We start from the raw sequence: 13,626 nt of genomic DNA on the forward strand, positions 1-13,626 counted from the left end.
GTTCAAGACTTTGACACTTGTATTCATAACAGCCTCTGGATCAGCTTCCTCCTACCTCAACACCTTACAGATATGTGTGGGTGAAGCTCACGAAGCCTGTCAAGAACATGTCCATGTCATGTTTCACCCCATAATCAAAAGAAAACAGTAAGAAGTGATATTTTACGTCTGCGGCTGTAGCTCTCAAATCTCATTTATGCATGTACAGTACACATTCTAACCTGGTCAGATGTCTTTGCTTATTGCATGTCCAGGTGGGATTTGTGACTGTTATTTGATAATGTCAGCTAATAACAACTGGAAATGTTTTGGGATGCTTCATCCACACCACTAGGTGTCAGTACAAGTCCAAGAAGACTGTATCTGCCAGTGTAGCATAAATATTACTAAATCAGGGCTTGACAGTAAAGACTGCCCAATGGCCAGTATGAAAGATGCTCGGGACATACAGTAATTGGACAGAATTGTCAGTGTCATCGATAAATCCATCACAAATGTTTATCATTTGAAAGCCCTTATATGGTTTTGGTAATTAGCTTTAAGCTAATTTAGAATACTCCAAATTCATTAACATTACAACAACGTTAAGAACAAATTAATGTTACGTACAATACTTGATTTATTTATTTTTTCTCTCCTGTGCATATAAACACAAATAAACCATTCAATTATTGGTGTGCGATTATTAGAATGATTAGAACTCAGTGACTTAAACTTGGTGATAAATCACAAGCTGCCTTTTCCTGCTCATTAAACTCATCCGTTACTGGCTCAGACGCCTGCAGGAGTGGAACAACACCAGACGCTCCATGAACATTCAGCTCCTCCGGGTTGCTCAGGTGGAGAGAGGAATCCTGTTGCTCACCGAGTCCCTAAGCAGATGGAACAGAAGGTAGAATTTCACCTCCTTCATTCTCTTCCCCCCTCTCTTTATAACTCTCTCATTATTTCTTCCAGTTCCTCTTCTGTCTGCTGTTCCTTTTCACACCATAGAATGAGTAGTTCTGCCTCTTTTCTGTCCTTTGGGATTCTGCTGTGTTTGCAAGCTGAAGGCTCAGGAGCAGAAGATGACTGAATTCGAAATGATCACAGTCTTACCTGTGAATGGGAGAAAATAATGAACCGCTGCCCTCTTTTTTCACAATGACCTAGCACATTGTCCTTCTGCAGACACTACAGTCTCACAGGTTCTCCTTTTTTGCATGCTGAAAAATGATCTGGCTTTTAGAATAACAAATATTCAGATGTTATGTGTTATTTGATTAGTGTCACTTTCAAAATCTCTCTGTGAATGAACAAACTTAAAGGAAAAGCTGAAGATATTTCTAAAATGATTTTAGATGTAATTGTTCTAGATTTATTCAAAGCTACACTTTGATAAAAGTAACAAAATATTAATTGATAAGAGTGAAAAATCCACCTTTCAAAACATGTCCTTACAAAAATACACTTACCAAAAATGTATGTTTTAGACCTTCGAATATAGCAGGGAATTACACACGCAGCCTACAAATGGCTGTGCGACTGGCTGAATTGTTTTGTAGAAGTGAACGTGTTGTCTGTACCCCAAACCACCTTCTTCTGCATTGAAAAACAGAGAACTAAAAGACGTGTACAGTTTTTATTTTTGACCGCTATAGGGCCAAATGTTACATATGTTACAAATATTACAATGCTACATAGGCTAGTGTAGCATTAAAGGGATAGTTAATGCAAAAAATGAAAATTACCCCATGATTTATTCCCCCTCAAGCCATTCTAGGTGTGTATGACTTTCTTCTTTCAGACAAATACAGTCAGAGTTATATTAAAAAATATCCTGGCTCTTCCAAACTTTATAATGGAAGTGAATGGTGGTTGAGATTTGGAAGCAAAATTAAGTTTGTCCATCCATCATAAAAAGTGCTCCACTCGACTCCGGGGGTTAGCCTTCTGAAGTGAATCAATGCGTTTGTGTAAGAAAAATATCTATAAAATGTATAAACTGTAATCTCTAGCTTCCGCTAACTGTCGTACATGTGTTCACGAGAGAGTGGCGTTCCAGCGGATGAGTAGAATGTAGGCATAGCATTAGCACTGGTGAGAAAATGTTAGTCTCAATAGATCCAAGTTTTGTTTACAGAAAAGGAAAACCAGTCTCCTCTTGGCCTATATCAAAATCCTCTGATATTTTTCTTTACAAATCCTCATTTTGTACATCTAATTCATGACCAGTGTTTTGTTTTGCCACTCTACCGTGAATCCACATACAACAGGTGCCGTGTGGAGCACTTTTTATGACAGATGGATGCACTTTCTTGGACTTCAAAATCTCGACCCTCATTCACTCCCATTATAAAGCTTGGAAGAGCCAGGAGATTTTAAAATATAACTCCGACTGTATTCGTCTGAAAGAAGAAAGTCATATACACCTAGGACGGATTGAGGGTGAGTAAATCATAGGGTAATTTTCATTTTTTGGGTGAACTACTGTATCCCTTTAACTAATTTCCTGTTTTGTCTTTTCCTTATTTACTACACTACAGCTTGTTAACTTGTCATTGTTTGCTCTTCTATGTAGAAGCCTTCTAAATTATTACATGTAAATGCAGTACAGCACTAAATCTCCCGTGTGGATCAGAATTGCTTTCTGTTACTGGACAAACAGCATTTCTCTCACTAGAGAAAGCAACAAAATGAATAGAAGACTCTCAAAACATCTATATGGTGAGTTTATTTATTACAAACACACAGCTTTTCACTTCATTGATAGGTTGAAGTCGCGTTGTGGATTATTGTGATGTTTTTATCAGCTGTTTGGACTCTCATTCTGACGGCACCCATTCACTGCAGAGGATCCATTGGTGAGCCAGTGATGAAATGCTACATTTCTCCAAATCTGTCCTGATGAAGAAACAAGCTCATCTACATTTTCAACAAATTTTCATTTTTAGGTGAACTGTTCCTTTACAGTTACCATTGCATCTGGTTGACCAAGATAAAAGTCAGACACCAGCACACTGAGCAGACTGGTCTTTCAGCAGGGGAAAGGGGATTTCCTTCCTGAAATTGAAGATTATCCAGTCCAGCACCGGGAAACAGTTAGTGATCTCCTAGAATCAAATCTGAGACGTCATTTAGAAAATGCATCAATGTATTTATACTGTATGTAAGAACATTCAGAGCACCTCAGCAGTAAGAGATGCTTCTCTGTTTACTACCACATACCTGAACATCAGGGTTCTGAGAATCTAAACATACTAATAATCATTATTAATGAAATCATTAATCATCAATTTAATACCAAATACCTTGGCTTTTTCTGCAGATCATTTATATTTGGCCAGTGGACATTTGTTTAAATATGTATGAACCAAAGCAGGCCGAACAGCCTATGCATATTGGTTTTGGTTTAATTCAAATCCAACCAACTTTTCTTTCTAAAGCTTCTTTGGAACTGTATATTGGAACGGTGAATAAAAATGTATGGGTATCGAACATTTTAAAGAGAACTTATGATGAATATGTCGATTGAAACCAGTATTTCTTTACAAAGACATACCCAACAGATAAAGGAATTAAAGTTAGTGCATGTTTTAAAGTGGAAACCTAACTCAGTTGTTTGACAGCTGTCATTATGGTGTGGATGGTGAAATCCAATATCGGTGATGCTCTTGAAGAGGACGACAGCACTAGTTCACTCTGAGCTTTCCATCTGCCCTGAGGCACTGATTTAACTCAACCTGTGACCTCTTCTCTTGTAGGTCAACTCATCCAGCACCTGAGAGGAGAGGGGGGAATTAGAGCAGATTTTCCTTGACAGCTATTTCGGTATTGCTCAGGAACGATAACGTAACATGTCTCGCTAAATCATTGGGAAATGTCAGCATTTAATGGCAAAATCTTAAATCCTTCACAAAGCACTTGAAAGACAGATTTAAAACAAATCTCAAGTGGTTTTCATTTGTTATTAATGGACTCATTTCTTGTCTTTTGAAGATGTTTCATCACTCCTCCAAATGGCTTTTCAATGGACATCTTAACATTTAGTTACTAAATCATCTGAAATTTAGTAATGGTCATTTTCGCATTTTAAATAGTCATTCTTCCTGTTATAAATAGCCCCTGCAAGTTAATTTAGTTTATTAAAAAGAAAAATCTTGCAACCTTTGACATACAAATTTTTGTAAAAAGTATTTGTTGAAAGCTGTTTCCAAAATATGGACATAAATAGTGTATATATTTCGTATAAATAGAGTACAATTTCGCAAGTTAAGATGGACCTGCCTCTTTTGGCATCTTCAGTCTGATATATTCAGTGTTTGTAAAGGTGAACAGCTGCAATACAAGCAGACCTTGGGAATGATCTTAATGAATTCATATCACATTCAGGACAGACTTGAACAAACTATGGCACAATTTTATCTGCTGTCACCTATGTTATATTTCACAGCTGAAATCTCCTGTAAGTAATTCTCACACACTGAATTCCATGTGCTGTGATGCGATGCCCAAAATAGGGGAAAACTATTAATGTAAATAATTGAAATGTGTTCCAGTGTAAACCATTAAGCTAGATGTATACTTTATATTATGTATACTTTATATATGTCCAGCAGAAGAAAAAAAAAACTCATGTAAATGAGTAAATGATGACAGAATTTTCATTTTTGGGTGAACTATCCATTTAAGTCTGAAAGTTTTACCTGAATGGAAAAAAGTGATTAGAACTATTTCAAGTTTCTCCTTATATTCCACAAAAGAAATAAAATCATTGATTTTGAAAGACATGAGGGTGAGTAAATGATCACAGTAGTTTCATTTTGTTTCATTTAATTTTTTATTAACTTGCATTTAACACAAAACAGTCCTTCATGTGCACAGAAACCCACTACCAACTTCCCCTTGCACTGACATTAAACATCATATGGAGTCAAGTCAGTGCCACATATAATTGCAAAAGAAGTATTGCAGTATTGTAGTATTAGTATTGAAGTATTGCAAAAGAAAATGAAAGTATTGAGGAAAAAATAAATCTGCTTTTTGCAAAAGAAAATTAAGTATTGCGAGAAAAAGACGTTTTGCAAAACAAAAAGGTATTGACTTAATTTTTCATTTACATAACTCATGACATTAATTAAGAAATTACTGTCACTGTTAGATTTAAAAAATGAAGTTTTTTGATGATGTACAGTTTATCAAGTTAATTACATTGCAGTAACTTTGAACGAATATAAACAAAGAATGCTTCTGTGCGCTGGCGTCCTCCCACAGGTTAACAGATTTGAAACAAACACTGTTAATACACATTTACTTAAAACAAAACAATTCACATTTTGATGCTATAATAGTGTGTACATTGAGAGAAATAAACAGCAGATGTTCATGTTAGCAACTTCTTTAACTTGAGCATACGCTGTTAATACACATATAGTTAATAAAGCGAAGCCATGCATGTTTTAATGCTAGTGAATAAAAGGAAACGATCCACCCTCATGCCTCTACTCAATGACGGTGCCATGATCAGATGTGATCTGCATCTCAGGCCGATGACGTAACTTCCAGGGAGGCGTGTCCAGGCCTGTTGTACATGACCCAGTCCCTTGACTCCACCCCCATGTCAAAACAATGCCAGAAAGTGAGACGCGCAGAAACGTGAAGCACAAAGGGAAAAACAGTAATGCAAGCTCAAACTTGACTGAAACAAATAAATTAGTAGCTATGACCATGGAAAATATTTAGCAAAATCATTGCTTTTGCTCTGTTTCATTTATGTTTTCATTATATATTTATTATATATTTATATTATATATTATCATTTATATATATTTTGAAAAATATTTTTTTTCTTGCAATAACTTTTTTTTCTCAGTCCTTTCATTTTCGTTTGCAAAACTTTATTTTCTTTTCCAATACTTCAATTCTTTTGCGAGTATATGTGGCATTGAATTGACTCCATAAACATCACTTAATTTTCATGACAGGGAAAGTTTAACGAGGTCACTGAAGTCAAATGTGATTGACAAGGCCATTCCCCACCCACCCAGAACCATTCAGATACTTTACATGAGGATCTAGATCATTCCAGCCAGCCACGGTGGGAGGAACAGTCCGACGGTCCCCAGAATGCACACCAGCACAAACATCCAGAGGAATATTCTATCAATCACCATGGCAACATATTTCCAGTCTTCCCTCACCTGGTGGGACAAAAGGAGATTCATTCATTTCAGATATCATGATATATAGTTCACTCGCGTCTTTCTCTCTCAGAATTGATTTTTTTTTTTTGGGGATGACTACTTTCCTGTGAGACCACTGTGTTTTTGTTTTGTTTTTTTTTTTTTTTTTTTTTATGTAGCAAGAGCAGTGATAAAAAAGAAATAATCCCAATATCAAAGGCCAGTTCAAAGTGCCTAAGAAGTACTTGAGCAGAATCTAATGTTTCAAGGTTCTTATAATATATATATATATTTTAACAGTCTATTTACCTTTAGAGCTATTTTGTGTTTGTTTTTATTTTACTTTCATCTCTACTGTATTTTTATTTTCAGAAATAGGCCTACTTCATCCAAAAATAAATATATTTACTCACCCTCATATCAAATCATATTTTACCTGAGCTGTGAATGTGACTTTGTAGTTTGTATTGAATTTGATTAAATAAAAAGACTGCATACCGCAAAATAATGACAAGAAACGTCTTTCCTCACAAACATATGGCGCAATCAATAGTTTGGTTCAAGAACATATAAGCGGGTTAAATTGCATGATTCAGAAATGCACCGAGCAATCAGGAAGGCTACTCTAATTCTTGAATGAACATATTGGTGCTTTTAATTAACAGTTCACAAAGATGAGTTACCAGTTTTAGTCATTAGCTATGTTTTCATCACCCTGTTTTTATGTGCATTTTGAAGAATCGCCAAATTAGGCATTTGCATGCTCGTTTCTGATGCGATACTTCAAATGCATTTATTAATTTTAACACTTTATTTATTCTATAATTTAACGCACCACATTAACATGTTATATCGGCAGGCCTAGGGTGAGCATTTATGTTTCAACAAAGAAAGGTTTGGAATGATATAACATAATTAAATGATGACAAAATTTGTATTTGTCTTGAAGGCGAAGCACTTTTAAAGGGGTCATATGATGCAATTTACATTGTTCCTTTCTCTTTGAAGTGTTACAAGCTCTTGGTGCATGAAGAAGATCTGTAAAGTTGCAAAGACTAAAGTCTCAAATCCAAAGAGATATTCTTTATCAAAGCTAAAACTCTGCCACGCCCCCCTAAAACGTTTCGTTCAAACCCGCCCCCACATATCTACGTCACGATGTGGAAATATTTGCATAATGCCGCCAAAATGTTCACGCAGAGAAAGAAGGCGTGGCTTCAGTAACCAAACTTAGTGTTGAAGCAGTCATGTCAGGGAGATGCTGTGTGTATCTATGCGAAAGCAAAAGCACTTTATTTGGCCTTCCGAAAGTAAATGCATTTAGGAATCTTTAAGATTACTTACAACAGAACAGCAACGCATTTTATGGACGACTGTTTTGTGAACCTAGGAGAAGAGGTAATTCTGACTTTGCTACGACAATCTGGTGCTTCTGAATCAACTTCTGTAAGTATTATTAAAGTATTTGCTATCGACTGTTCAAATGCGGAGTTTTGTGCGTCGTGTGTTTGTCTGTCTATTTTTGAGTGTGTGAGAGAGAGAGAGAGACCGTGTCACATCACGTGTGTGAGAGAGAGAGAGAGACCGGGTCACATCACAGAGTCAGCTGTCTTAACCGTCTGTGGCTTGTGTAACGTTACTGCAAACACATACGAGCTTCATCAATGTGTCTGTCACGCGACTCTGTTCCCCTTTCAGGCTTGAACTGATGGTAAAACTAAGAACATTATTAACTGTCTTTACATTTATTTTGAAAGATGAAGCTCACGATTATGGAAAGGTATTACATTTCCGATGCATGCTTGCGGTGTTCGGCCAATCACAATGCACTGGGTCAGTTGGCCAATCAGAGCAGACTGCGCTTGTCAGAAGGAGGGGCTTTGTAGAAAACGATGCGTTTGAGAGAGGCGGGGCACAGAGGAATTACAATAATGTACAGTATTTGAAAAATAATGTGTTTTTTGAACATTAAAGCATGTCAACATATTATGTTACTCCAAATACACAAAATAATGTTCTTTAAAAAAAGCATCATATGACCCCTTTAATTGGTAAAACTTACCGAAAAGTCTGAATCTTCTGCTCTCAGATGGTCAGCAATGTACTGAACTCCTTCCAGGGCCTTGAGCAGGGACTGCGACAGATTGCTCCCTGGCTGCTCTGCATTCAGATCAGTAGTGCCGTCACTGTTAGAGCTGGAGATCTGAGCGCTGGGCATGTTATGTCTGGTACACCTCCCTGCTTCATCGTGATCAAGCTTCTGTAGACTCGTCCCCTCAGATGTAAGACAGTGTTGACAACTCCCTGCTCCCAGAACACTCTCTTTAGCTTCCACGAAGACTCTCTCAACACTCTGGCCTTGGATATCACGGTTTGTACACTCGGCTCCATCCTGCGGGATAGTGTGCAGCAGAGTACCAAGCATAGTATCAGGAAATGAAGGTGTGCTTGAGGCAAAGACGCTGTTTGTGTATGCGCACGTAAAAGCGAGGACCTGTGCTTGAGGTGTCTGTGAAGTTTCCTCTTGCAGGATGGAATACTGGCTGCTGGGAGAACTGCAGAAAAACATGGGTTTGGGGGAAGAGTCCTGCTGAATTTGATCCAGCTGGGCAACCATGTCCATGTCCAAATGAGGGAGCGGGCTTTGCGGAGAAATATCCAGAATGTTGTTCCGTAGAAACATGGACTGTGATGCCATTGGCTTGTGCATCATCTCAATCAGTTTCCCACAGTTCCTCTTACCTGAGGCGGGAGGACGTTTCATGAACAGGTAACGGGGCACCATGTGAAGGAAAAACTGGCGCACCCAGTGTGGCATGCTGTGTGTGCGGGACGAACGGTGGTGTACATTGAGCACAAACACAGTGATGATGATAGACAGGGTGACGAAGATCATGGTGAAGAGGAGGTACTCGCCAATAAGCGGGATGACTAGCGAGGTTGAGGGGATGATTTCCGTGATAAGCAGGAGGAAAACGGTCAGAGAGAGGAGGACAGAGATGCACAGCGTGATTTTCTCAGCACACTCTGAGGGAAGGTAGAAGACCAGAACGGTCAGGCAGGATATAAGCAAGCAGGGGATGATTAGATTGATGGTGTAGAACAGAGGAAGACGTCTGATGATGAAGGAGTAGGTGATATCTGGGTAGATTTCTGTACAGCACTCATACTTCTTGATGTTGTAAGTACCAACGGCGTTTATGATGACCCACTCCCCGCTTTCCCAGTAGTCCATCTGGTCTACATCACTGGCCATGCTGACCAGGTCAATCTTGGCCCGATCGTACGTCCAAGAGCCGAATTTCATCTTGCAGTTTTGCTGGTCGAAGGGAAAGAAGGTGACATCGATGCTGCAGGAGCTTTTATAAATGGCAGGAGGTTTCCATTTGATCCAGCCATCGTAAAACACCTGAGCTTTAGTCAAGTGAGTCACCGCAAAGTCTCCGTCCGCACTGCAGATCAAACACAAAACTATCAGACAGAACCTGCGATGAAATATCTGTGGAGCAATGTGAAAGACAGCTTTAGCGGTGTCAGTGCATCACAGTGAGCCAAACCATCAATAACCCGTGACGTCTTTGACTGTGTTTAACCTCTGAACTCTCAGAACTTTCTTCCTAATAGAGCAAATATCTTGGCTCATGTTCATAATTGTTCTAATAGCTTCTGTATTCACTTAAAATGCAAATGTGCAATCAGAGCTTATGTAAAGATCAGTTCAACCAAAAATTCTATCAGTTTACATAGAGCTTCAAAAGGACAAAAAACTTTAGTCATTAACTATTGTGTTCTGACTCAGAGAGGATTTGCTTTGTCTAGAAATTGGTAGTTACACTTGTGATGTTCCCAGTCAAAAATGACCAGCCTACAAAAAATTAATAAATTTCTTATGATATGTTATTATCAAATAATGGATTGAGTCTTTTTTTATCAACTTTGTTTCCTTCAATTGGCACAGGTTTTGTATTTTATTTTGAAACTGATTAATCATAGGCCTCATTGATCTGAGCTTATACACCTTAGTTTTTGAATGAATATTGCCAAAATTAACTACAAACTATGACTGATTGATTGATTGATTGATTGATTGATTGATTGATTGATTGATTGATTGATTGATCGATCTGTCTATCAATCAAGCAATCCATTCCATGGTTTGATGATAATAAAGTATAATTAGAAATTTACTAGCAAATTTTAAAAAGCTGATCAAAAGGACTTTTTAAAATACATATTTATTTTATTATTAAAATATAGATTACATTTTCTTTAACTGTAGGCCATATGAGTAGTAATTTGAGTTTCATGTGATGAATATCAATAAAAGTAACGGTAACTTCCTGATGAAGTGAGTCGGATGTTTGTTGAGTCAATTTTGAGAACGACTCTTCAGACTGATTCAATCCGCTAAAGGCTGGAATTCACTACATGATTTTGCCCCCAATTTATAGTTTGGATAAGTCTGCAGTAACTGCCGAAAATCAGAGCCAGTCTACAGATTTGAGTTGACAGATTTCATAGAAAAACGCATAGTGTATGATGGTCACAGACTCTGATTTTTTTACTTCAGACTTTGATTGCATTCAGTGATATTGTCAGCCTATTTTAAAACACATATTGTTTTCATTTGTCAAGCATGTCCTAGCAACAAGGCACACGTTTCTGCTTGAATTTTGTTGTGATTGGAATGACTGTATGGTGTACAATCCTCAGTCGCTTAGTGTATGATGGCCAGTTTTCCACTATGACTATTTACAGAGTCTGCAAGTGTATGATGCCAAGTGTGTTAAAAATCTTTTCTGATTTTAAAAGTCATGTAGTGTATTCCAGCCTTAACTCCTGATTCTGTAAAAGAACCAGCTCAGAATTGGACTGCATGCAGCCTGAGAAGAACGAAAGGTGTGTTTGTTTTGGGTTTTTTTGGCACTATTTTGTGTTACGTGGGCTTTTTTTCTTTCATGTTGGTGACATTCAGTCCAGACTGCAAACTCTACTGCATCAAACAGATATGGAACAACATGAGGGTAAGTAAACAATGACAGAATTTCAATTTTGTGTGAACAAAATAGATTAATCTGAAAGTAATAATTCTAGTAAATAAAGGTATGTAAATAAATGTAAATAAAAGGTAAATAAAACATCCTTACCTTACATGATCCTATGTTAAATTCGTAGATTTGACAAAGAACTATATTTACCATTTAAAGTACATTTTAGCTGTAGATGTCTAAAAAAGGCAAGCAATTATACTCCATTTCTGATCAGTAATTGTAATGTATGAATAAGACTTTCTTTAAAACCTAGTATTTCTTTTAGTGCAAAAGCCTCACACAATGCACCTTTAACTGAACCGTCTGTAATTTCACTCACTTCACCCTGGTCTCTTATAAGGGCAGCACTGATCAGTACTCATATCAGCCTTCATAATGAAGGACAGCCTAATTCCCATGACTTCTAGTTATCACTGCATGAACAGAAGACATACAGAATTAAGATTAAAGGGGGATTAAAGATTACAAATATTATGCACCAGTTTCCTCTGTAAGAACCACAGCATCACCCTGAGGAAAAGAGTTAACAGGTACCCAAAGTGCAGTCTGGAATAGCGTGAACACATTACAATGCTGGAACAGCAGGAGGTTAACAGTGTTTGAGGATATAGATTTTTAGAAATGGATTTGGCCGTATTCCGGATTGTTAAAAGCGTCACACACTTGTTATAGAGCACAATATCCGGTCTCCAGATGATCTCGGAGGGGATCCTGATGGAGGTGACATTCTCATACTCCTCTGGGTTCCAGCGCAGCTTGTAATCGTTCCACTCCTGCAGGGAAACATGTGTGCTCATCACTGTTCACAACCAGCAGGTATGACAGGGGTGGAGAGTGAAGCAACAAGAGCCCAGTTCCAATTAAAAATCTCATTAATGCCCAATTATGGGCTGTGTTTTATTTTTTTATTTTTTTTTATTAAAACCTACCTGCTTCACCCAGACATTTGTGGTCATCATCTGATTCTTCTCATCCTGGTTTATTATGATGCAAAGTAGGATATCAATGCAGAAGAGAGAAGTAAGAGATGGGTTAAATATATAGTGAGTATATGTCACTGTCCATAAACTTTTTCCGTTTTTTTTTTTTGGTAAAATTAAGATGTTGCTGTGCTGGAGTGCATCTGAGACTCACCACATCAATGAGCTGAGCAATGGACAAGCCAAAGTGGACCAGAACCACATCTGAGATGTTTGCTACCGGACGAGAGAGCTTGTTGTAGTTGCTGAACAAAGATTGCAGGAGTCTTTCTTCCGCATGGGCACGAGCTGGACTGGTGGAAAACACTGGTCAGAGGATTATAAACCAAGTTTCAGCAGCGCTGCTTAAATCTACACCATACAAATAGGATAACAGCTGTTTCCATTACAAACAATATTTTTTTACATTCAAAACATGACGTTTGTTATTATTATTATATAAAATAAAAATTATTTTTATTTTAGTATTATAATAAAAATTTGTGATATTATTATACTGTATGATATAACAATATTAAATAATTATTATTACATTGTAAGTATCATTATTGTCGTCGCAGCTTTTTCCTAGTAATGTGCATGGGGATTTTATTGTCTTTGTCTTTGAAAAACATTATGTAGTGACGAGCTGCTCACTACCCCTCATTCACACTGCATCAGTACATAAACAGGAAATCAAGGGTATTTTGTAACTGCAGCGAGTTACTTGTAAAGTTAAACCGAAGGTCAGACTTTACCATACTCCAGCTGCAGACAGACGCACAGAAGAAAGAAGACACTCCACGCTGCTCTCATCTTGTCCAATTGATGTCGGATGATGTCCCAAACGAAAATTTATTTCCAGTTGAGCTAATAAAAAAAAAAATCTAAATATTTATTATATTAAAAAATCCCTTTCTGTGAAAAGACTGGTAGATCATCTCTCTGCAAACTAAAAAAAAAACCAAAAAGCGCATAAAATCAGCCATTCAGTGTCCAAAGCTTTTGTAAAAGTGAGGAGTCCATCAGAATGCCTCTCTAGCTGTCATCAGACTCTTTTCCTCCCCCTTTCTCTCTTCCTTCCCTCTCTCTCTCTCTCTGTGTTTTGCTGTTTCACTCTCAGTATCTCTCCTCTCTGGCCCCTCCACCTTCCAATCTCTGCCTATTACGCTGAGTAGATGTTGTGCGCTGGAGGCTGCGCTTTATACATGAGAATGTGTCACAGAGAGAGAGAGGGCAAGAAGATATTGATTGAGGACAAATTCTTAAAATAACGTGGCTAAATACCTTATGTGAAAGTTCTTGATATGTTTATATGAGCATGAACTGTTTTTAATTGCATTTTTCTATTAAGTTTTTTATGTTTCGCCTTTAAAGAAGTTTAAGATTGCAAATCCAGGACCATAAGAGCAAGAAGGTGTGTGTGTGTGTGTGTGTGTGTGCGCATGTGTGTGC

The 13,626-nt window shown here is 37.6% G+C and overlaps 1 protein-coding gene across 1 annotated transcript; it reads right to left on the reverse strand.

Moving 5' to 3' along the window:
* Window positions 1-5,851: 5,851 nt before the first annotated feature.
* LOC109063970 (neuronal acetylcholine receptor subunit alpha-2-like) lies at window positions 5,852-13,304 on the reverse strand. The gene is made up of 6 exons (XM_042767007.1): window positions 12,930-13,304; window positions 12,347-12,498; window positions 12,142-12,186; window positions 11,876-11,985; window positions 8,224-9,613; window positions 5,852-6,179 (listed from the first exon to the last, which is right to left on the reverse strand). Exons 1-6 carry the CDS (start codon window positions 12,985-12,987, stop codon window positions 6,054-6,056), a joined length of 1,881 nt encoding a protein of 626 aa, XP_042622941.1. The 5' UTR covers window positions 12,988-13,304; the 3' UTR covers window positions 5,852-6,053.
* Window positions 13,305-13,626: the final 322 nt, after the last annotated feature.

This window comes from Cyprinus carpio, chromosome A11, assembly GCF_018340385.1.
Source record: "Cyprinus carpio isolate SPL01 chromosome A11, ASM1834038v1, whole genome shotgun sequence".
NCBI lineage: Eukaryota > Metazoa > Chordata > Actinopteri > Cypriniformes > Cyprinidae > Cyprinus > Cyprinus carpio.